This window comes from Necator americanus, chromosome I (genome assembly GCF_031761385.1).
Source record: "Necator americanus strain Aroian chromosome I, whole genome shotgun sequence".
Taxonomy (NCBI): Eukaryota; Metazoa; Nematoda; class Chromadorea; order Rhabditida; family Ancylostomatidae; genus Necator; species Necator americanus.
Genome location: NC_087371.1, coordinates 14,405,602 through 14,430,906, shown reverse-complemented (window position 1 = coordinate 14,430,906; position 25,305 = coordinate 14,405,602). Strand labels below are relative to the sequence as shown.

The window sequence follows — 25,305 nt, the reverse complement described above, 5'->3', positions numbered from 1 at the left end:
ACCGGTTCAAACGGCTATCCTCGTTGTCGTGATGTTGTCTGGTATTTGCGGCGATGGGATTTTTTTTGATAACATCGAAAAATCGTCACACGGAACATATGCAAGTTTTTGTTCCCTACGCACTAGTGCGGCTTCTCCAGAGCAGCTCTGGAAGATGTTTCAGTTCTTGTAGGAATTTTCTGAAAGTCATTCGTGCCGATGAGATTTCGTTGAATTTCTGTTCTGCACGTTTGTAAACTCTCGCCGTAGAAAAATCTGAATCGTTGACCCAGAAGCATTTTCTATCACAGAATACTCGAAAGATACTTTAGTCCCCTTGTTCTTACTAGAATCATTCAGCGTTAGTCTGGAAATCTCATTTTCGGTTAGTAACGCTTGAGATTTTTCTTAAAAAAATGTCTTTTGTTCGGAAAATGCGTAGATTTTTACCGGCCAATCTATATCTCTAAAATTCCAATTTGTTTTTCAGATGTGGAAATGGATTCGCTTGAAAAGCTTGCTCCCCACATTACTCTTATTCCAATTTCTCATTTACATATGCGGAAAAATTCTAAATCCTGTACATTCGACTCGCACAATCGAAAAAATGCATGCAGTTCAGCACTATATTCGAGAGTTCGAGGAACAAGTACGTTTTTATCCTTGGCATCAACAACTGTACCTCCTGCACTAATTGAAACTCGATTTTGGAAAATTCTTCTCCACTTAACTCATGACTTTGACTTCTCTTTTCCATAAAAAAATTACAATGAAAAATAAAAATCGTCATAGAAAATTTCTGGTTTAGCATACTGTAAAAGTATGGGAAGATATAAAATTCATGCCCGCATTCAGAATTTCACCATACAAATACGGTTATATTCCATCCTAGTCGATAGCGCCCCCTCTAGTCGACTTTAGGGAGGAAAAGGATGGAGACACAAACATTAGTTGAAATAGATAAGTATCAAAATGTATTTGAAAATGACGATATTCTTGGAAAATTTTTTCTGGCTTCTTCATTTCTTATATTAAACCCTTAACTAAATGGAAAAGCTTTGTTTTATTTTCCTATGCCTATAAACAAATGTTTTATCAAATCTATCTCTGCAAATGTTTTTTCTGACCTTGAAGCAACGTCAACAAGTCACATACGTAACTTTTCCGTAGCAAAATTGAATATGAGTTTAAAGATGGTTGAAAATTAAGGAAATAGAAGAGGAGAACACAGTACGATCATAAAATTTGATGAATTAGCTGAAGTCAAACTCTGAAGACCTTTTTTTGTTGCTAAAAATATGCTCCACAAGCAGCCCTAGATGTGGCTGTTGCAAATTTTTACGAAATATTAAAACTATAACTAAGAATTTTTTCCTTTTCCCTATTAAACTCCTTCCATAAAACTATGATATCTTCGCAGAAATATTCAGAATTATGCAGCATGTGCATATCTATTCTCAGCCATGTTCACGGGTCACCATTTCCAGGTCAGCATGCAAAAGCTGGAAGCCGATAGGAATCTCGCCGCTTTCCTGCAAGGAGCTGCTGAACGATCTGAGAAGGATACAAAAGTTCCCAACCCCAGCATGATTATAGTGGTAAGAAATCTTCGAAACTTTCCTAAAACCGTTGTATGAAGATAGTTTGATTCATAAGAGGTAGCAGATACGATAGCTACGGTGGCAATCCCACATGTACGAACGGAAATTTAATCAAGAAGGAAAATACCAATGGTGTTTTGGTATTATAACCCTGTTAACTGCTCAAAAACCATTTTTTACGGATACCCAGTAGGTCGGTGGTCTAAGAGGCCACGAAGCGCGTTTAACTGCGCCACGGCAGAGGTGGAACGGGTTGCGTGCGCTGCTGTGGATGCGATGCGATCAAGCATCTTAACATAAATCGCGATGACTATGTCTCGACGAGTGGCGTTTTTCTAGAAGATCTTACATCTAAAAGAAAAAAGTGACAGTAATGAGATGAAAAGAGTGTTCTCGTATGAAAATTTTCGAAAAATTCGCATCCAAAAAACGTTCTACGGATTAAGATTTGTAACGATCGTTTCAAAGTAGGCAAAAAAGACAATCTGACTTTTAAAACTACCTTTTTTTCTGTAAAGTGTGCACCTTTTCGTCTAATGAAAGTTGGAATTTTGACTGATGTTTGTTTTCTCACTTGTGTTGGAGTCTGGAAAGGATAAAATCTGCTATTTCTTTAGTTCGTTGTTCTTTGCTGTTTTATTGATGAGATTTTTTTGGTCTTCTTCAGAGTGACGTTGTTCTCAGTGGATACGTTTCATCTAAGTACATTAGCAGTTTTCTCCTCTTTGGAGCAGACATTGTCCACGCTAAAAAACATTTTGTTGCGAAAACAGTGGGCAGATTCTTTGATTTAACAAAGAATCCGAAGTGCAGGATCAGCTGTAGGATTAGTCAAAATAAAACGTTATTTGCTGCAGTAGCAGCAAGCTCCAAGAATGGGATTTTTACACGCCTTTTTCATTGGAAAAGTTGGTCTTGGGAAGATATTAAATAAGAAGAAACGGTATTAAAAAAATAAAGTCTTTGGCATCTCTGGCAATCCGCTTGGGATGCGCCACTGAGTTTTTTTGATTGAAATTCGTAGTCGTTGAGGTTTTGGAACGCGTGCTGGCCCTTTGAGGTGGCCACTCAGATCAGGTCGGTGTTTTCGTCCTCTCACACAAGCGTGGCACCAATTTGTCGGTCCCGAAAGGATGAAAGGCTTACTTGGCACTAGTGCAGTTTCGAACCATCGACCGTATGGTCACAGTGGACCTCTTACCGGCTGCGCTACACTCACCCGAAAGGGTATCACAGTTTTATAGTTTTTTTTCTTGTGATTTCTTTTTTTGACAATTGTTAGACACTATTGACGACTTATTATCTCCACAATGGCTCCGTCATGGCGGGTGTGATCGGTGATCAATAACTAATCAGTGGTTTATGGGGGTTATCTACCTAAACACCTGCATAGACATCAACAGGAAGATCACATGATCCGCGCAAGACACCAGCTCTAAAACAAAAACACATCCCCTTAGCCCCACAGTGTCAGACAACACCCCCAAAAGCGTCACACTGGCACCAACAGACGTCTACACGAAAAACATATTTATATCACACCAAAACCAAAACGAAAAAACACCGCCAACACGGCCCATACAACCTCGGGTACCACGGGGCAGAGGCGGGCATTTCAGTTAAACTAGCGGCCAACCACAACGGTGGCCCAACATCACATCTGGCTACAAGAGCGCGGTCTCTGACGTTCTTTAAATAATCTGTTCGCTAAATCATATCTGTTAGACGAGCGTTAGGAGTAGATACACGTGTCTTGATTTTCCAGGCAAAGGCACCCCAAAGTAGCCAAATAAAGATCAAACAATCTGTCACTAAGACATAATCAATAGCCTTTCTTTCTATGCAATGAACGATCAATATGCATGGTAGAAACTATGGTCGGCATTGACGCTGCTAATAAATCTTATTTTTTAAGCGGGTGCTATAAAATTGAATGGGGGTGCTGTAGCGCACTCGACAAGAGGTTCCGCTGTGACTCGATCGATAGTTCGAAAATGTCTTAGTGTCGACCGGGACTTTCATCCTACCAGCATCGATTAATTGGTTCCAGACTTATCTGGGAGGACAAAACACTAACTCTGTACATCGGCCAAAGACGCGTTCGTAAACCTCAAACGATTCTGAATTGAAGTGGACGTGGGGGCGCATCCCAAACGGATTAATTGACGCCAGACACTTTATCCAGTTATCTCTTATAGAACTAAATGTACAAGTTATCACGTTATTTCACTGAACTGTAGGTGGTCCGTTTATCCATCCGTCGTGAAGCGATTAAGCCAAACATGGATAAAGAGACCAGCGGGCTGACAATTGATGTTGCCTTGTATCAGTCGAGTAAAGGAAAAATCGCAGTAAAGGGATAAAAGATAAAGTGACCCCGTGATGAACCCCTTTCATCAACGCGGGTCCCTGAGAGACGGTTTCGAACCGCCCACTATGCAATCGCAACGGAACCACTTACCACTACACTGTACCCTACCATTAAAAATAGTGTGGGAATGAAGCCCTTGGGTAACACCGTTGTGATGCACGTGATCAGGAACACCGATGCTTTTTAATTACGGAAATCAGGAAGTCACATCCAGAAATTCCGTTCAAGAGTAGATCTTTCGGATTTTGTCTGTCCGTCTCTCTCCCTCCTTCGGTTTGTTCTTCTATGAAATAGAAAGGGAATTCGGGATCCAGTGACCTTTGCAGAAGTTTCTCGACAGTTTCCAGGGACTGGTTTTGAAAATTGTTTCCGTGTTTCCTTCAATTTTTATCGTAAAATTGCATTTTTCTGAACATTCTGCGCCGCTACCAGTTCCTAAAGTTATCATTACTGGCTATGTACACGTTCTTCAGCTATATTTCTATTGTTTTCAGGCAAACGAAGGAACGTTCTCGTGGATACGAAATTTTGTTTGCAGTGTTGCTGAATTCAACATGTTGACGCGTCTATCCATAATCACCACCGATCACGACACCACACTTTCGATCGGCCTGAAATTCCCCATGCTGCAAGTCTACGAAATGAGCTTCAATGAGATTTCGGTGAACGTTCACAATTTTCGAGCGTCTTCAGCGTGAAAGTATCACTGCTTCTTTCGTAGGATGGTATACGGCCGAAGTACGACGAAGTGGTGCGACATCGCGTGGTTGAGATCCTTCGACTACGCATCGGAGCGATGGTGGCCAAGAAGGAGATGGATGCGATCATTGCAGCACCAAATCAAGTATGGACTAATTATTTGCTGAATAGGTAAGGGAATTAAGGTAAGTACGGTTGTATTGCGACAAATTTTCATTACAGCAAAAATTTTTTGTATTTCCAGAACACTGTATCGCTATAGAGGTCATCAGAACCGTGAAGGATTGCTGGTACAGCAGTTGGTAAGTGGAGCTAAGTTAATGATTTATGATTCCCGGTGCTTATATTTGCAATATCAATTATCCCCACCGAATAAATATGTTCTTCGCTCGATACGTATATACTCGTTAGCCCCTATGTTTACTAGGGCGACGGCGACGCGCCCGGAGGAATTTCTCCGTCAGACAAATCCTCTCGGCACTGCACTTGCAATCGCGCTTTCATAGCGGTCGTTCAGGCAAACCTGCCGTAATACATGCATTAACATAATATCTGCTTTAGAATTATAGTTGAAATTAATTAACTATTCCATGCGTTTAAAATTTGCACTCTGAAGCTCCGTGAGACAAACATTAGATTCGTAACGCATGTAAACGCATTCTTGTTGTGTTATCACAAGACTTCAAAGGTTTTCGAGTGACCAAAGGTTAGAGAAGAACCTTATGCCGAGAACTACAAACTATTTTAACATTTGCTCTGTTCAGCATCCACATCAGGTAAACAACGATCTGATCGATTCCACTTCTTTCATCGTGCTGGGACGCTTCAATTCTTTAGGATCACGAATACTGGAGCAGATGAGTTGTAATTCATCCTAAACGTCAATGTCAGCGTTGAAGAATAAAGTAAAGTCTCTGGGGTGTCAATCCACTTGGGATGAGGTTCGCTGCGACTCGCAATCGTTGAGGTTTCGGAACGTGTGTTGGCCCATATGTGACTGGCCAGCCGATGACCAAGTCAGTGCTTTTTCATGCTCCCTAGGCAAGTCTGGCACCAATTTATCGACCCCAGGGAGAAGAAAGGCGTGGTTTGCACTAGAGCGGTTTCGAACCATCGATAGTGCGGCCACAGCGGACCTCTTACATAATGTTAGCATTTATAATATTTATTTATAAAGTGAAAAGTTAGGGCGGATGTAGTGTAGCGGTTAGAGGTCCCGCTTCCTGCACAATCGATCGGAGGTTCGAATCCACCCTAGTGCTCACCAAGCCTTTCATCCATCCTGGGTCGATAAATTGGTACCAGACTTGTCTGGGAGGATAAAAGCACTGACTTGACACATCGGCTGGCCCCCGCAAGCCTATTCTATAGGCCAGATACACGTTCATGAACCTCAAGCAATTCTGAATTGAAGTGAACGTGGGGGCGCATCCTAAGCGGATTGATTAACGTCAGAAATTTTGTCCTTTGTCCTTTAAAGTGAAAAGTTAATGAATATGGATTATTATAGAATTATTGGTACTTTAAAGAAGATGGCATTCAAGTCTCGCCAAGAATTTCTCAGTTTTATTTCTCAACAGTATTTTATATGCCCAACCTGTTGAGTAATTTTATTCGTGAAAACTTCGAAATTCTATTTTCAGAGTGCACAACTACTGAGTAGAAAATTCACTTCGGCTGATTCTGCGCTGACTTACGCCTGTGATGTGCCACGACGATATATGTGCCATCGTATGCCACAAGGGTGAGAGCTGCTATTTTTCTTTCACAAAAAAGGCTTATTATCACCATTCGTTCAGTAGAGGTCGGAAAAGTGGAGCAATTTGCAGAAAAGTAAAACGTCCGAGGTCTCAGGTCGCTTAAATTTAGGCTTATGGTCGGTACCGGTTGGTTTCGAGACAAACAGAGAACAATTCCACCAGATATTGTGCACATTCCGATGTCGACAAAAAAGTCGGCGTTGAAAAAAGCAGGACTATGGCTGCTCTCCGAAGATGGAAACTGCATTCCTTCAGTGCGAGAGAACCTTTCGTAAGTTCTGGAGCGCAGTTTTTCAGGATTTCAGCTGAAATTCAAACTATTCCGTTGAAAAATGATGCTTCGTTTCTTGGAACACAAGAGTCACTAGTTCCTGAGGTTGTGGTAAAAGAGTTTGAAATTTACGTTCAGGAATTTTAAATCAAAAGAGCAGGTACAGTATGTAACCAGAAGAGGAATTAAATCCCTATTCGTTCTGTTTTTCTCTGTTTTTCTCTTTTTTTGATTCCACCAACTATTCCCTTCCTTCCCTGGTGATTCATAGTGTAAGTGATGGACCCCTGATGGAGGACCGACCGATCAGCCCTTTTTGATCTACTCCGCATCCAGCTCTGCATTCAATCATTAGTCTGCCCTGCTCCTTCGCCCTTCTGGACCTACATGACCGTTCCACAATTGGAGTGGAAAAGTTGTTATTTGTCGTCCAAGCTATTGTCCACGTAGGTCTAAATGGCGGTAATCTTTTTGTCGAATGAACGTTTCAGCTCTTTTTCAAATGTCTGGTAAATAACAACAGTTTTTAATCCACTTTAATTAAGAATGAAGAAAGGAAACGGTCAATTTCACTTGATATTTGAGTTTCAAGCAGAATTTACGAGGCTTGTAAAGATAATAAGAAGATATACTCTACATCGAAGGTGTTCAACCTGAGGTGAGCATTGCGCTTCCGACAGGGACAGGGAAAAGGGAGAAGCGTATCAAGCGGAATGATAGCGTGCGTAGCAGGGGATGCGTCGCGTTCAACTGGTTGAACAAATTCGACTATGGATGTTGGTAATCTAGCCATGATTCAGATGTCTAATATGGGTTGTAAAAGAATATACGAATATACACCTTCCGAAAATGGAAACTCCACTACCTCCGTCAGCGGTGATTACGGTTTAGTAGATATGAAAAAAAGCAATTTCCCATAAAGAAAAATTGTATAAGAATCAAATTTCTCGTATAATCCTTGTTAGAGGCAGCGTATCACAAAATCGACGAAATAAGAAACCCAGCTGGTGAGGAGACATCATTGATCTTCGACCGCTCGCTAGTGTACGCGGCGCGTGCACAAGAGTGCGGTGCGCTCCAACTTACCTCATGAGGAAAAGAACGCGTCGTTTCCTCCACGTCGTTTTTTTTACGATGATTCGGAGAGGTTGAGTGGAGCAATGCCTGGTTCGCTAACTCTACGGATAGCGTGGGGTTTCCGTACTACGTCAGTTTCTTGATACGTTACTTTAAAAAGGGAGATTTTTTAGATGGACATGGTTTTGTTTTGACGGAAAAATCACCCATGAGTGTGACACCCATGATTGGGGGGCGGTTGTTAGGAACCCGCAGGCGATTATCTGCAGCCGAATAAGTGCCTGCAGAAGAGGCCGTCAGTAGGCCAGAGCAGGCATATTTTAGTCCACCTGTGATCACTAAGCCACGCCCACCCATCACCACTGAGGTGATGTGCCGTGTTTGTATTGGAATTAAGTGATAGAGTTGAGTTCCAGGAATGTTCAAAGAACGAAAAGGTACCAACGTAACAAGTGGAAAAAGACGTAGAAAATGAAAATGCTGAAAATGAAGAAAGAACGTAGAAGATTTGTACAAGAAAAAAACAACATCAGAAAACATAAATGAAACTGGAAATTGAAAACGTTCCAAAATAAAAGTTAAAAGGTCTAGAAACGAGACTCTTGGTTTTTAAAAGATGTAGATTCGTGACTGAAAAACTATATAGAAGATGACTATAGATGTATATTTGTATTTATACAGACTATTAAATCCATGTATTTCGTGTGCAATCGCTCGATGTATCTCTATATATGTTATAACACGTTTGCAGAAATGCTTCTGACTCTAGTATCCTCACCTAAATGGCGCGGATTCGTTCCAAATTTTACCTCTAAATTTCTCCATCATCACTGATTTCTAGTGGTCATTTCAGATCGTCAGTTCTTCGCAGTGAACTCAAATGGAAGAAAGTTGCTAAAGACTTGAAACCATCGCGGTGGCGATACAGATTTCGACCACCGCATTCTGAACTTCATCGAACTTTCTTGGAAGAGCCCTCAGTCAACGATATGATCTCCTGATCAGTGATGTTCGTAAACATTAAACTAATAGATACACAGGTTTTATCAATAAATATTGCTGTAATTGGTTCTAGTTTTTCTAGTTCAAAGTGCTGTTGTAGTCATCTCAAAGGGCAAGACAAACGAAGCGAAAGCAGTCAAAGTCAATAAATCATAAGGGGATCAAAAATGAAGAAGAAGTCTATTAAAAACACGTTTGAAGCAGGGTAACGTTTGAAGCTGGGATGGGAAAGCGTCAAGGCTTCGCTTGTACCGCTACGTTCCAACTCTTTCTGGTATCACGGAGGCGTAAACAAGAAGAATTTTACGAAACGAAGCTTAAAATGGCAGTCAATTCTGAGCTGAAATTCTCGAATTACAATCTCATCTCTAATACAAAAAACCGAAAACCTACTGCGAAACATTCACATTTCCTTCCATTTTGCCACAATACCACAATGATCTGTTTCATGATACCAATGAAAAAAAAATCCAAAGTTCCTATGCTCATAGAGAAAAGTCAGATTTTAGCGCATGAGCGAACCGTAAACGTAACCACGAATCCGTGTGACCAACCGATGTATCACGCAGGCTGTCGTTGGTGTATTCACCACTTCTCTTCCCGCTCTCCGCCATCGCAGGCGAAAACTTACTAGAAATTATCTTCCATTTACAACTGAATACGGGAATTTAGTAACGGTCCGGATGTACCAATCCGCTCACACCACCTTCCAGCACTCGTAATGCACATCCCAAACCTCGTCATTGTTTTATCAAGAAAGTATGTCTGATCGCTCGTCTGGATATTCCCTGAAGAACACTCGAAAAGTTAAGGATTCCAACCCTGTGCAAAGCAGAGTCAGCACCCTTTAGTGCCTTGTGATTCCGAGATTAATCGAACCACTCTCGCTTCCACTTACAGTGCCAGGTTGCTGTACGCCCTTCTGTACCAAGAAGTTTATCGTCATTTAAAAATATCAGGAATGACGGTTGTGACTTAGTATGATCTTAGAATACGCCATTTCTTCCCAGCCATCCTACAGCATTGAGGATTCTGGATGGTGCACTTCTGAATGGTCTCATTTCTCTAACCTCGTTTTCTTTACGCATGTACGTGTGATAGATACACGCGGGTACCGAGAGGATGGTGCCTTCGGTCTGCCTCTCATTGGCAATAAAGCTTGCGAAGTATTCGGTGCTGTTCGTGAATTTCGACCACTAAATACTTAGTCACTATCTGTAATTATTATATATAATATATACTTTCTTTGATTGAGCATACACGAGGTTGTTATGATCCTCCATTCGTGGCTTACATTTCATCAAGGCGTGAGAAGGTGAAATCGAACGTGATCTATCCGACCACCTAAATTTGGGTTTGGGACTTTTCGTTGGGTCTCATAGCTATAAGAAGAAGGGAACACCGTACCTTAGAATCGGATGACTATCGTGCCACTGCTGAACGCTTGTGGTGTCAAATATCAGTATCAATTTCAGAAGCAGCTAAAATTTCTCTCACAAGCACAAAATTTGATCATTCCCATCCATGAAATGAAAGAAGGAAAACAGTACAAAAAATCATCCGTAGCAGTGTTTATAACTGGTTCTGTATGCTGGATAGCGAGCTGATTAGTATGATCGTACAACACAAAAACTCAAATAAAAGCCAGAAAAACATGCCAAAAGTGTATATTGACGGATTTTTTTGCGAACTTATCGAACTTTTTCGTTTACTTTTGAACATCGATGTGTATTCCATATCCATATTTTGCTTCCATTTCTTTTTTAAATTCACATAAACAAACGATGCTTCCTATTTTGGGAGCAGTCTCTCTTTAAAATTAACAGTACATGCACAGGAAAACCTGCTTCTTGATCTCAAACCGTCCTTTTTTCCCCCGGAGATTTAATAGAGATGTAACGTTCTTTTGATGAAAAACAAAGATAAGACAGGATCGAGAACAAAAAAGAAAAACAGTTGGAAACACAGTAGAGGAAGGTTTGTTATTCGACGGTTCACATGCATGAATTTCAATTCACTGAGGTAAATAAATTGTCCATTGCCGAAAAAGCAGCATTTTCAGAAAGATCTTCAACGAAGGAGGGTAAGACTCTGAATTTAGCCGATCCGTAGTCTTCTGCTAAGGATCGCAATCATGTGAAACCCTGCTAGGTGTTCCGTGACCCTTCTGTTCCATTCAGGAAAGTTCCAGCCAAGGTATCAAAGAAAAACTGCTGCGTTCAGAACCGAGGTCCAGTTTTATTGATGTACTTGAAGCGCACGGAGGATTTTTCGCGTTCGCTTCGCCGCTGATCGCCGTAGCGATAGGTGATCGCGATTATGATCGCAGAGGCACACATAGTCAGCTACACGTTTCTCTCTATTGTCTATCAGAAAAGAACACCCAGCAGTCTTTTTCGGGAGGATACCGCAGAATCCGCTTTTAAAATCCTTTCTTTTCCATAACGTTTTCAATGGCAAATCGCAGCAGAATCTACTCATCTAAATTTTCTGGACTATTTCGTATGATCCTGCAGTCATTCCCCATTTATCCATTCATACGCGGAGAATTTTAGCGTTTAGTAATAAGAAGAAATGTTACTGCGATTTGCTGAAAGTCTTCCAGTGTTGATTCCTCTATTTGTTCTGTTAAACCTGTTCCTCTTCAGTTCTTTTAACATCAGGTGAGTGGAATGTTTTCGAAAATAAAATTGTCCCTGGAAATGCCCGAGGTCTGTTATTTTAAAGTGTTACATTCAGATTCATAGACTACAGAGGCGAACCGTTTAAACCGCCTGAAGAGCCCTTCGAGATATTTTTACTATCAGCTTACTATTACAAAACGTCAGAAAGGTGGGAAAGGTTTTAATTGAGAAGCTTGTTTTCTTTGAGTTATACAGCATTTCTGGGTGTTTCTTCTGCGAAGTGGATCACGCTTCAAATCAGAACACACAAATGCACCCTTTAAGAAATTTCGATACAGGTCTCTTTACTTTAACTCTATGCAGCTTTCTAGCAAACCGCTTTCAGTTCCTGACGAACGAGAAAGTTACGAAAATTCTACGACATTCCTACATTCTACTTCTTTCTCTCAACTCAATTTTTCCACATTTTTCGTTCAAAACGTTCATGAATTTCTATCTGGGAGAAATTCTCCTCAAGTTTGATCGTTAAATGCGGTACTTGCCTTCTAAAAAGAATTTGAGTTTTTTACATAAACCGCGTTTCTTTTACTATGACTAAAAAGTCACTGGATTAGCGTGGACTGGGCAACTGTCAAAAAATTTACTCCAGCGGTTCTTCCGCACTTCCATAACACATCGGCCCGAGGATGAAGTTCTAGAAGTGGGCGTGGCAGACACAGTAGATGAAGATTTCTTCGTGGACATTTCGGAGACTCTAATCTACAAGTGAATTTGAACGGAAAACGATTTGGTTGCCAGGCCAAAGAATTTTCTCCAGTGGAAATACCAATTCTACCATGTATAGGATCTCTGCAAAAATACAAAGAAGATCATGGGTGGAAGTTGGCTAGAAAACGTAAACCAGAACGTAAACCTTCTAGTTTTCTTCAAAAACCTCCACCAAAACGAGATTTTCCCGTCAAATTGTACCTTAGCAAACATTACAGCTTGATCCTCTCAGTTCTCGAATAATATTTCTTAGATAACATTATTTTAAAAGTATTATTCGAATAATATTCCAGTCTCGGCAACAATTCCATTGCCTTAGTGGTAACTGGCGACATTGCTATACTGAAAGATCTGAAGGGAGTTCAGGTGGTTGCGTGGAACAACGTGACGAACGCCGTCAGAGAGGGAGAGCTGCAGCGGTGAGTTACGTTCGATCACAGCCGGGCACTGCTCTTTGCTTCTTCACTTTTATGCAGCTTTGCCATTGTGCGCATCGAGACAGAGGTACTCATCCATTATTTCGACACTTCTGCTTGGTACCGTTACTGTTAGGCCAGAGGTGCTCGCTATCGTACTAACAAATAAACAAGTAAATATAAACTATCGGGCCTGGGTAGCCGTAGTGAACTTTGCGATTCGGATGAGTTCAATAATAAATACGGCCGCAATCGTAAACAGTGACTCTAAGGGTTCTTCAGGAACATTTTTACAAAATATTCTTGAATATGCGAGACGTGTCCAGGGTTGACGTTCAGTGCTTTGTAATAAAACTAGTGTCGTAAGTGGATTTCAGGAACCCTTACATAGTTCTGGGGTCGTTTTTGTTTCAAAAAGAAATATTGTTAGAATTGTTAGAAATCAATACTTTATAAACAAACACTTCAGTACATCCAGTAAGAAAAAAGGATTCTTTTTAAGGAAGAAAAGTATTCAGACGTTCTTAGGAACAAAACTGATTTGATCCGACAGATTTTTTCTACTTCAAATAACTTAATAATCTGGACTTGTGAGAAGATTAGTGCAAGAACATCGCGCGGGTCTTTGTGGGCAACATACATTAGTTGCATTAGTGATCTCCAAGAAGAAATTACATCGGACAGCACGAGGAAAAAACGTAACCTCTAACATCCAAAACGTGACACTAAGGGAGAACAGTTTCGCTGAACTTTTTTTCTGTTCAGAAAGCCTGCATTAAACACGTAATAGTAATAATAATAATAATAATAATAATAATAATAATAATAATAATAATAATAATAATAATAATAATAATAATAATAATAATAATAATAATAATAATAATAATAATAATAATAATAATAATAATAATAATAATAATAATAATAATAATAATAATAATAATAATAATAATAATAATAATAATAATAATAATAATAATAATAATAATAATAATAATAATAATAATAATAATAATAATAATAATAATAATAATAATAATAATAATAATAATAATAATAATAATAATAATAATAATAATAATAATAATAATAATAATAATAATAATAATAATAATAATAATAATAATAATAATAATAATAATAATAATAATAATAATAATAATAATAATAATAATAATAATAATAATAATAATAATAATAATAATAATAATAATAATAATAATAATAATAATAATAATAATAATAATAATAATAATAATAATAATAATAATAATAATAATAATAATAATAATAATAATAATAATAATAATAATAATAATAATAATAATAATAATAATAATAATAATAATAATAATAATAATAATAATAATAATAATAATAATAATAATAATAATAATAATAATAATAATAATAATAATAATAATAATAATAATAATAATAATAATAATAATAATAATAATAATAATAATAATAATAATAATAATAATAATAATAATAATAATAATAATAATATAATAATAATAATAATAATAATAATAATAATAATAATAATAATAATAATAAAAGTGATAATAATAATAATAATAATAATAATAATAATAATAATAATAATAATAATAATAATAATAATCTGTAATACGTGCGACACTGCTATATAATGGAATGATGCAGCCAAACAGAAACCATCCCAAGGCCAAAACAGAAAAAATTAAGTGCTGCCTTTTTTGTGATCTATCGGGAAAAACGACGTCAGCAGAAATAGGTAGACCGTGCAGAGAGAGGGCAGGAAAATAGGAGGCTGCGAGAGATATTGCCGCAGGTACAAAAAGAAACAAAGATAAGGAAATTGCAGATATTAGCGGAATTTCCCCCAAACTAAACTCAGGAAAAGATTTCAGAGTTACCCCTCATAATGTTTGCCGATGGATTCCTATGCTTGTGACGGTTCCACTCATCCCGGATCCTCATACGGTGGCATTATCAGTGGGAAACAGGCTTGTTGAAGTAGGCTTCTTACCGTGTCTTTCGATGATTTCGTGAAATTTCCGGACTTTTTCGTCCGCAGATCCCATTCCGAGAACCGGTGACCAAAAAACACGAGGTAGTCACATGTATCGCTCCACTCTTTGGCAATGAACAATGGCAACAAGCGCTGTTTGCCGCCCACGTGTACAAAAGGTAGGTTCTGAAGTTTAAAACTTCAGCCCTTTGTCCTCAAATTACTGCAAGGTATCGTAATCTCTGCCCTGCTCTAGATTTGGCACTCATATGCATTTATACGTACGGAGTATGGTGTCACCGGTGTTCGAACTAATGAAAATCTACGAACGTGAGGTACAGTGCCGCAGTATGTGTTTAGAATAGTTTTTTTAATCTATTTGCTGTGATCCTCTCGAATAATTCTTCACAAGCCTTTCTGTTTTCCATATACAATATATACGTATTATACCTTCGTCATATATTTCTCGTATATGTCGAAGGTAAAGACATTGGGCAGGCGACAGTCCCGGCAGACCTCTTATAGTCAACACAATCCGCATGTAGTCCACGCTGCTGCAACCCTGACGGGACCCAGCTTGTTCTTGAGTTGGGCTTCGTACAGTGTCTTAGATATGTCTTAGATATGCGCGTGAGAATGGTCTTGGTGAACACCTTGTATAAAACGCTCAGCAAGCATATCCAACGATAGTTTCGAAGGTCCTCTCGGTCATCTTTCCCATGGATAAGAACGGTTCGCGAGATCTTCCACTGGTCTGGGATCTTTTCTCTCTGGAAAAAGACATCATGTACAGTGCTAGAATTACATGAAGCGGATGGCCACCAGCCCTTAGCCCTCGCCACTCGCAATTAGGAAGAGAAAGTCCGTGGTCGGGATTTACCGGTAAAGATGATAGAGCTCGACAGAGAGTTGACCAACGGAAAAGGTTAGAGTAGAACCTCTTGTGAATGATTACCATCTCACGATGAGAATAACTGCGAAGGTGTCGCGTCTTCGCTCAACAAGGCTGTTAGCCTAGTATTATATTCGCAGAGGTCCCTGCTGCAGTTCTTCTGACCTGTCCTCATCAGTTGACGATAACAGATGTTCTTTTCCATCTATTATACGGTGAAGGAGAAGAAGACGGGGGTCAGAACTACTACAAAAGAATGGTACTATAGAGACGTCATGTTGACACTACCTCCGGTTGGTGAGTGTGTGGTCCATCTCCATCTGAAGAATGTCCAGATGAGGTCACAAGAGGAATCACATGAAATGCGATACGCTCTGTAGCTCCGGGAAGAGCATGTACGTCAGCGTCTGTGGATACTGTTTTCCCGTTGTAGGATAAAAGCCTGAGATAGTCTACATGGCGAGTCGTGCACGTGTCACCTTGGTAAAGAATAAAAAGCGTCCCAAGCAACCTGCGATTTGATCGCCTCTCACCGGTCGCCATGCCGTTTGACGTCTGAGACCGCAGGGCCCAGTGTGTAGGGTACTAATGCAGTGAGTATGCCGGAGTTACCGAGAAACTTCTCCACAAACTGAGCACCCCTGCCACGGCGAACTTAGTTTTCGCCACTGGTTGTCTCCAACATGTATGAATCTTGCGACATTTTTCCAGGACGGTGATGAATCTTAGCAGTCGTTTACTCTTGCCCAAGCCTCCGATTCCGAGAAGTCGGAACAATGTGTCAAACTTCTCGGCTTGAGAAACGCTGCAAGAGGACGCATTACCTATGTGTATCGCAGTTCGGCACCAGAGTCACCTCCGTGCCACTATGACGCAGTAAACCGTTGTGAAAAATCGACAAGACAACGAAAAGAAAATCGGTTGCTAATCAGTAATCAGCGAGTTTAAGACCTAAACAGAGATATGATGAGACAGGCCTCACAGATGGTCTCGGAAAACCACTACTACTGATTTTTTCCTCTACACTGCTTAAAGGCATCACCCCACGAATCTGAGGTGGCACGGACTTCAGGTGGAGTATTCGTATACGGGATAGAAGATTATGGAGAAGGGGTGATTCCGTTCATTTCTTCCTAATTGCCGTAATAAACGGCCCGGAAGATGCGGCGCCGCACAGGACTGGCGCGCTCCAATCGAACTCCTTGTAGGAAATAGTGCGCCGGAACGTTCGAAGCGGTATCTTCCGGGTCGTTTTCTACGGCAATTAGAAAGAAATGAACGGAATCACCCTCCTCTCCATAATCTATGGGCAAAAAACTTGAACAGAAATATGATATGAAATAGGCCTCACAGATAATGCAGTTGTATGAATAAATAAACATTACATTTGTTCAGAGTTATCTGACCATTCAACCATGGCTGCGGATAATCCTGCTTTCTATATCTGAACTACATTTCAATCCAAATATCAACGTCGAGTTCCGAAATCAGGCAGCCGCTCAAACTGACTGTTTGCTGCAGTACAAAGTGAGTTTGATCGTAAAAAGGACGAGTTACCCGCTAGCAAGGGAAGCATACATAATCATTTAGGAGTCTGCCTCCTATATTACATTCGTCGACTTAGATGATGTGCTGATTCCTAGGCTTTTCAACAATTATTTGGAAGAGTTTGCGCATCTCTTCCATTCTATGCCCAATGTAGCCTATATTCACTATGTTAAGGAGAACGTCAAGCTCAAAACAGGTGAGGTTTACAAGAAAAACACAAGAGAACTTGCAAAAACCTCCCAGACTGATCATTTTCTGATCCTTCATTCGTCAGCCGGTTCCGAAGGCGGAAGCTTTTTTGTAATAAAATCATACTTTCCATGAAACTCAACTCGTTAGCTGAAGTAGTGCTTTGCGATTATACTAGCTCGCTCGAGCTCGATTATACTAGCTCAAAGGACGCTGTCAGGCCACGCGGTACTTTCTCACTACCTCAAACTTGGGTAATTAAGCCTGGTTTTATTCAATTAATGACAAATTCAACGAACGGACAAAAATCAATATGATCTACAATAAATGAATGAATAAATGAACAGCAATGAGAATCTACAGAATGAACGCGAGAACACTGACTACGGTTCGTGTGAACTTTTTATACGCGTCGATGTTATTTCATGACGCGCATTCCCAGCCCTTATCTATTCAATCTTCGAGTAATGTAACACGCGTTTTACATACCAACAGACACTCGGCTTATTGAATATATCAACCTTACAGATTACAATTATCTTTAGTCGTTCGGCGACATTAGCTTCGAATACAGGTTGCAGATTTTTAGTGAATGAACCCTAAAAATTGAATTAACTAATTGAATTTATTATTGACCAGTCTGAACGTCCGGCTAAAGCCGGACTTAAGACTTTCGTGGAGTTTGCTTCGCTCGCCTTCACTGATTAACGAAAATTAATATTAGTGCCGTTTTCTACGAAATTGGACTTGTGCATCTCCAACAATTTTTCTTCCTTTTTTATATTATAACTAATGGTGAAAAATTTCATAGACATCTTCCTAAACGCGTCAGTTCTACATTTCGAGAACATTCGAGCTTCAGTTTCAAACACTCCTTATCAGTACCTTTTGCGTCATGCACACTAATTTATTGCGCTCCAATGACCGGGTCCACCGACGCCGATGGATCCGTCACACCCCCTTCTATAGGTATCTGTCGGAGGCGCACCAATGCGACGCCGGTGGACCCTTCGCACCCCATATTATGGCTTCCTGGCGCCGGTGGACCCGTCGCACCCCCTTCTATAGGTATCTGGCGCCGGTGGACCCGTGGGTCCCCCTTCTATAGGTATCTTCCGCCGGTGGACCCGTCGCACCTCTTTTTCTGGATATCTGGCGCTGGCGCACCAATCTGACGCCGGTGGATCTGTCGCACCCCCTTCTATAGGTATCTGACGCCGGTGGATCCGTCGCACCCCCTTCTATAGGTATCTGGCGCCGGTGGACCCGTCGCACCCCCTTCTATAGGTATCTGGCGCCGGTGGACCCGTCGCACCCCATTCTATAGGTATCTGACGCCGGTGGACCGGTCGCACCCCCTTCTACAGGTATCTGGCGCCGGCGCACCAATACGACGCCGGGTGGACCCGTCGCACCTCCTTTTTCGAATTTCGTGACACACAGACAAACACACACACACACACACACACGGACTAAGCTCGTTATTATATATCATGATCATGATTATAAATGATGATAAAGGAAATATAAAATGATATAAATGATACGAAATATAAATGATATTATGTCAATACATATAAATAAAATATAGATGTAGATAGATATAAATAGATAAAAAAATTAATACAAAGCGGTAATAAAGCTAATGTAAATAATATAATATTAATACAGACAATAATGGTAATAGTCGGTTAATACAATTTAATTTACAAGGCAACAAATTTTTTACCGAATTTCAGCTAAAAATGGTTCCGATTTCTCGCTGAAAGAAATGTTGATGAGCATTCAGTTCGAAAGGGTTACCGAAACCGGGAAACTTGTCGCCGATCCACGTTATGTGAATAGCACTTGGATTCACTTCCCAATCTCAATACCAGCTGGAATGGAGAGGTACTGCTATGGGATTACATCACAAATCTTGAACATTTTGCACATATTTCACTCAAAAGGAGTTTTTTTTCCTAATTGTTAATTTTTTAAGTGACTCGGTAAGTTCTCCTTTTGGTTTCTTTTTCTCCTTTTTTTGATTTATTAATGGATTTGTGCGAGGAAGAAAAGATTTATTCCTAAATTAAATTAGATCGGACTTAAGTGAGCTATGTCTATATCCCTGCGTATAACTGCAGAAATTTGTCTGCCCATGTGCCTCTTTCTTATTCCCAAGGAAATGTTGTCGTATTTTCTTGCATTTTCACACGGTACTCCCAAATTTCGGTAACGAGATGGTAGCGAGAGAGAGATGTGTAGGAAAGACTGTAAATTTGAGTATTTCTCCTGAGACAAATTTCTTTGGACTGTAATGGAAACTATCTAAAACCGTTAGTTTAACAGAGAAAATAGCAGCACAGCGTACTATTGCAGAGATCTTACTCTAAAAAGAAATGGATTATTGAATAGACACTTATGATTCTACTGCACTGATCTTGAATAAAAGACAAAGATGGGCGAGTTTGAAGACAGATAGTGTACTGTATGTGCCTAGCTCCGTTTTTTTTTTCATTCACTTCAATAAGATTAAAGCAGGGTTCAATAGATTTACTTCAAAATCATCTACATCAACTAATTTCACTTTTCATATTTTAGGTACACTGTGCCAAGCCACGTGAACGCAATAACTCATCTTAAGCATATGAAATTTGTAAGTATTTAATTTTATGGATCTTTCTCCGAAGTACGTACTACATACAATTATTTTCTAGGAAACGAAGAGCGAAAAACCCAAATCAGGTTGGGTAATTCCGTCATTTAAGCCGAATACCTACAATGTTCTCAGCAAGAAACCGCTGATGTCACAGCATGATATCGATCAGATTCAGATGGATTTTGAAAGGTGAGTCATAACATTCCTCTCCTAAAGAAAGGAAAAGAATCAGACGCCGTGACAGGGGAAAAGCCCTGACTATCAGCAGGTCGCAATGGAGCACGAACCAACAGATGTTGACACCAATCACACCGTGAGAAAATGTTCACTATGAACGATAAATTTGTCTTCTATTTTCGAGTAAAACATGAGAATTCAATACCCGTTTAGTCTTATCGTTAGAAAAGTTTCATTTGAAGCAAGAACTCAAACTTTCGCTATTTGTAAATTTTTGGTTTTTTCCAGAAATTTTTTGCTCATTGTCGATTTAAAAAAATGGGCTCCTCTCAACTCATCCCAGTTTATCTGTATTTCACTCATGTTCAAATTCTCTGCAGTAGAACAGAGTTATGTGTCAGCAGTTCTTTTGGAGCAAAATTATCTCTTCACTATACTTGAGTGGAAGAGCATTCATAAAAGAGTAGAAAACCTCTCACACCAAATTCTCCATGGATTACAACCGACTTAGTTTCGGATAATCTTGGCACGGAGAAACATTTGATAGTTCCCTTAGATGTCTGGAATTAAAATGCTTAAGTTCTCAGAAGTATAGTAGAGTGAAAACGACATGAAGCACGCTGAACTTGCGTAGGCGGCTGCTCTCGAAGCGGTGCGTTGGAACGAACAAGTGAGGATCGAATGGGGATCCTCGCTAGCTTCACTTATCACTGCAGTTCGCGATGGTCCCAACCCGATCCCTACCGTTTTCTCCACCGCGCCACTTCGAGTGCAACCGCTTAGGCAACTGCACCGTGGCTTCATGTCGTCTTGACCTCACTATAAGTTGTTTTATGCCTGCGCATATTGTAAAATAAAGAATGAGATCTGGTCCCTGATTGGTACTCTTCCTACTGTTATGTCCACAAAAGGTTAAGAGGTATCAATAACTACCATATCTCTTAGTCACTCTGATTGCAGAATGGCCAGCAAAGAGGAGGTGGCTAGAATTTTCCCAAATTTGCCAACAAAATTTGTTTATCTGGAAGCAATCGCTCAGTGCTATGAAGACACTTTTTACAAGTATCACTACTCCGGAAGAGTAACCGAGCTTAAGTGTCCTGGACCGGATCGGTGCATGGTAAGTTCACATTTGAAATTTTCAGTAACTAAACATAAGAGAAACATTGGGAAAATCTGTGGTCCAGTGCCGAAATCGTTTGTTGGAGGTGACAAAACTGATGGCTAAAACCGCCGAACAATTCGAAATTTTGCCCTTTTTTTTGCTTTCGTCCCTGTTTTAAATGTTTGCTCTGCATAAAATTCGGGCAGTCCAGAGAGCTGACCAAGTATCATTTCATTTAAATTCGTCTAATATAGGACAATTGAAAGTCCCCGGAGATAAAGCGCGTTCACTTCGCGCTCCGTAACCACAATCGCTTCTAAGGTTCGTAAGCGGGGAAGCTGATCATCATGTTCAAAAAGAAGAAATTTTTCAGTTCCCGCGCGGCATTTCATGCTACAATTCAGTTGCTGAATATCATTCAATCAACGATGGAACACATATCAATCTTCATTTTGCCGATCACCATTCGTTCAAGGAAGAGGATGGATGCCGGCCGTAGGATTCACATCTGAGAGGGGATGGCGTTCCAGCGATCCTTCTTTCTCTGTTCTGAATTCCCAAACCACATCTTTCTTTGTTTCAGTGGTTTATTTCGTTTTCAACTCTTTTACGGTGATTCTTGATCTCGGTAATTTCGAAAATACCCTGAGGCTTCAGGCTCTATTCGGTGATATTGAAAATAGTATTGTGCGGTTTTTTCTGTTATTGTAAGTAAAAATATTTGCAAATTTGCACAATTTTCTCCTTAAGAGCTTCAGAGCAATTTTTTGCAAGTTCATAGTCTGCTGATAGCCGTGTCTTGATTTTCTTCGAGAAAATGGGTTCGGTTTGATTGATGGAATAGCTTAGAGACAAGTTTCGCAAATAGCAAAGTGGATCCGACTATATCTGGGTGGCGAATGTCCTCTGGCGAGGTCTCCCAAGCTGGGAAGAAGATCGATATCTCCGACATCTCGACTTCTCGGTTTCGGATGCTTGGCCAAAGCCTAAGGATAAAGGATAAAGGGTAAAGCGGTAACCAATCCGCTTGAGATGCGATACCAAGTTCACTTTAATTCTGAATCGTTTGAGGTTTGCGACCGTGTAACCAACCTATACAGTGACTTGCAGGGGCTAGACGATGTGTAAAGTCAGTGTTTTATTCTCCGGGACAAGTCTGGTACCATTTTATCGAAGGATCAAAGGCTTGGTGAACACTAGGGCAGATTCGAACCTCTGATCGATTGTGAAGACAGCGGAACCTCTTACCGACTGTGCTATACCCGCCCCCGGCCAACAGTAAACCATTTTAAAATTCATCATCGTCTTGGCAAAATGTCTCAAAGTGACACCTAGATTCATATTTGTTGGCCTTGCTCTGTGGTGAAAGCTAAGCTCGCCATGGCAGAGGTGCTCAGTACGGGGAAGATTTTCTTGCCGCTTCAGCATACACAATGCCTCTGCACCCTGCACTGAGCCCCGCCGTCTCAGACGTCAAATGATATGGTGATCGGCGCTCCACCCCGCCAATTTTCACGAGATTCTGTCACCTCTTCTGGTTATTCTTCGCTTCCGCCTTCTGCGCCAACGCAAAAATGGAAAAGCCACAGAATGTTGGATCAGAAGACTTGAACTAGAGGATCGGAATGAAACCGGCAATCGTCTCGCCGGGCCAATTTTGCCACTCGCTTCTTTCCACGAATTCGTTTTCCATGGAGAAATTGCCGAGCGGTTGCCCATCGTTGGTGGGCATGAGTGTCGTCCAATGACACGACTCGTGCGAAGATGGACTACATACTCACCAACCGGAGGTGGTGTCTACATGACGTCTCAGTGGCACAATCGTTTTTTAGTGGTTCTGACCACCGTCTCCTTCGTTCGAAAATACACTTAGCCGGAAGAATGAAAAGGATGTCTGTTATCGAAAACGAAGAAGGAAGCTGTATAGGACAACTGCATGCTCTGGGATTTTCGTCCCTAGGTAGGATCGATTCCCAAACAGAAGAGGACCCAAACGTATATTACGACCTGCTTCTCGGTGAATTCTGCATCTGTGCTGAATGTGCCTCGAAACTGCGTACGAAAAAATTTTCGGGTTTCGAAAACTACCAAGAAGTGTTGAAATGAAAAATACTTTGAGGCTTGGTGTTTTCTACTTTTCTGTTACTCAGATCCTTCATGACGTTCTATCTACAGAAAGAAAGCATCCCAGACCGATGGAGGACCTCCAAAACGTTCTTAACCGTAAGAAAGGTAGCCGGGAGGACCTAAGATCACGATCTTCAGATCGAGCGCAAGTCTAGGATACTGGATGAAACCCAACTTCCGCATCCAGGGTCGTGGAGATTTGTCGGGAGTACCGTTTGCTCCTTGTCCTAATCTTCGTCGACTACGAAAAAGCCTTCGACAGCGCTGAAACAAATGCAATATTGCCAGCACTGGCCGATTAAAGTGCAGAGGCGTCATATGTAAGGACATCATGTAGCTGATCCAATCGATGTAGCACTACGATACATCATTTCCACCGCCACCTCACCACCCCCATTGGAAAAGAAGTACGATAAGGCGGTAATGTTTATATCGCCTAAGCTCTTCAGGACTGTCTTACATTGGATAATGAAATCATATGCATGGGAAGAAAGAAGTATACGTGTTGACGTCCTCTCAAACCCTGGTTTTGCGGACGGCATCGTTCTCCTTTTGAGAAAAACGACTGAAAGAAAGAGTTCCTCAAAGGGTTAAACGAACCAGGGAAGAGAATAAGATTCCGAATAAACAGTCACAGCCGTGAAAAACGTCTAGTGCGAGTACGAAAGAGTGCAACTTTAAAGCTCTCAAATTGTGGAAACTTTGTCATACGTGTAAGTCGGACGTTCTGTGAGTGTAATCTGAATGAGGAACGGAATAGAAGGATGAGAACAGCGTATGCCGCATTCGTACCCGCGCGAATGGTTTGGATCGAATCAATACCAAGAGCTTCCATCTCTTCGATTCGACAGTTCTTTCAGCACTCTGTTACGCAGTAGCGGACTGTGCAGAGAGTGCTGTTACATCTAGGAAGATTTGTTAATCACATATCCCTTGAGAGATGTCTTCTGAAGTCTAACCGGTGCACACAGTACCTAACCGGACATTGCAGCTCCATCTTGAGAGCAATGTCCCTTCTTCGCGACTAAGCTGAATATATGATATTATATATCGAAAGCAAAGCATAGATGGGCCGGTCACATTATAAGAAGAATCGACGATAGATGGACTAACAGGAAGCTAGAATGGATCCCAAGAGATGTGAAACGCACTCGAGGGAGGCCGCTAACGGAATGCGGTGTTGCGTTCGCCGCACGGGAGGACCAGCTGTGAGCTCAGGTGGATACGCCTCAAAAAGCTCATAAACGTCATTCATGGAACTTGACAACATCTTGGATGACAATGGCGAGGGAATGAAACGAGTGGAAAAGATGTTGAGGTCCGCACGTCCGGTGAACAGGGTCCTTCAAGTATCCAGGTAAGAAAGATTATCGAATTGTGGAGTGCAAAGAAATCAGATGAATTTTGAGAATTCATGCCTCGCAACACGCCATCAAGAATGAATCAGAAAAGAATGAAAGAATCGAATGATGAAAAGAAAACAGCAGCGGACCGTTTTCGACAAGTTAAAAATGGGAAATCATAGAAGGATGAAAAAAATGTGAATTACGTAGAAAAAGAAAAAAATAACAAAATAAGTAGAAACGAAAGACTCGAAAGTTATTCGTTATTAACTACCAATTTCTCGCAAATATTTATCAGTACTCATTCATACATTTCAAAAAAAAAATAGTACAAGGATATAAATGAAACTTTAACGTGAAAGACATCCTGGAAATTTTCACTTACACAATGAAAAAAAATGAAGTTACACGAATAGAGAGGAGAGCAATCAGCAATTACCAACCAGGATCCTGGTTACAACTATAATCCATTCTCAAGGACACTGTCACATTATTCATAATGAACGCAGAAATCTATAGCTCTTCCTTTACTCACAAAAAATACACACACTGAGTTGGAAAAAAATGCCGGTATAAACTCGACTAGGAAATGAGGGCAATTTTCAAAAGCGGCAACAAGTAAAAATCTGTTCAAATAGATAGTTTAGTAGGAGGGACAACGTGTTACTGAGTAGGAGGATAGATTATACGGTAAAGGCATCCTTTTATAGCAC

The 25,305-nt window shown here is 40.4% G+C and overlaps 3 protein-coding genes across 5 annotated transcripts; 1 reads left to right on the top strand and 2 right to left on the bottom strand.

Moving 5' to 3' along the window:
* Positions 1–31: 31 nt before the first annotated feature.
* RB195_005550 (uncharacterized protein) lies at positions 32–22,125 on the top strand (the record flags this gene model as incomplete). 3 transcript variants are annotated; one of them, XM_064178120.1, is made up of 20 exons in its annotated part: positions 32–100; positions 470–628; positions 1,467–1,577; positions 4,446–4,613; positions 4,673–4,821; positions 4,895–4,952; positions 6,294–6,394; positions 6,520–6,681; positions 11,500–11,592; positions 12,446–12,571; positions 14,470–14,575; positions 14,637–14,749; positions 14,827–14,905; positions 16,858–16,989; positions 17,053–17,206; positions 18,939–19,089; positions 19,783–19,837; positions 19,899–20,029; positions 20,978–21,137; positions 21,496–21,621. In XM_064178120.1, 20 exons carry the CDS (start codon positions 32–34, stop codon positions 21,619–21,621), a joined length of 2,403 nt encoding a protein of 800 aa, XP_064035202.1. The 3 variants fall into 3 exon arrangements, with proteins under 3 accessions (XP_064035202.1, XP_064035204.1, XP_064035201.1); XM_064178121.1 differs by lacking the exons at positions 32–100; positions 470–628; positions 1,467–1,577; ... (6 more) ...; positions 12,446–12,571; positions 21,496–21,621 and adding an exon at positions 21,991–22,125 and having other exon boundaries at positions 14,504–14,575; XM_064178122.1 differs by lacking the exons at positions 32–100; positions 470–628; positions 11,500–11,592; ... (9 more) ...; positions 20,978–21,137; positions 21,496–21,621 and adding an exon at positions 8,612–8,759 and having other exon boundaries at positions 1,473–1,577.
* RB195_005551 (uncharacterized protein) lies at positions 13,344–14,257 on the bottom strand (the record flags this gene model as incomplete). Its single annotated transcript, XM_064178123.1, has 2 exons — positions 13,344–14,201; positions 14,255–14,257. The coding sequence occupies 2 exons, from the start codon at positions 14,255–14,257 to the stop codon at positions 13,344–13,346; spliced, it is 861 nt and encodes a 286-aa protein (XP_064035203.1).
* On the bottom strand, positions 21,968–24,897 carry RB195_005549 (uncharacterized protein; the record flags this gene model as incomplete). The annotated part of the gene is made up of 3 exons (XM_064178119.1): positions 21,968–22,108; positions 22,371–22,453; positions 24,867–24,897. 3 exons carry the CDS (start codon positions 24,895–24,897, stop codon positions 21,968–21,970), a joined length of 255 nt encoding a protein of 84 aa, XP_064035200.1.
* Positions 24,898–25,305: the final 408 nt, after the last annotated feature.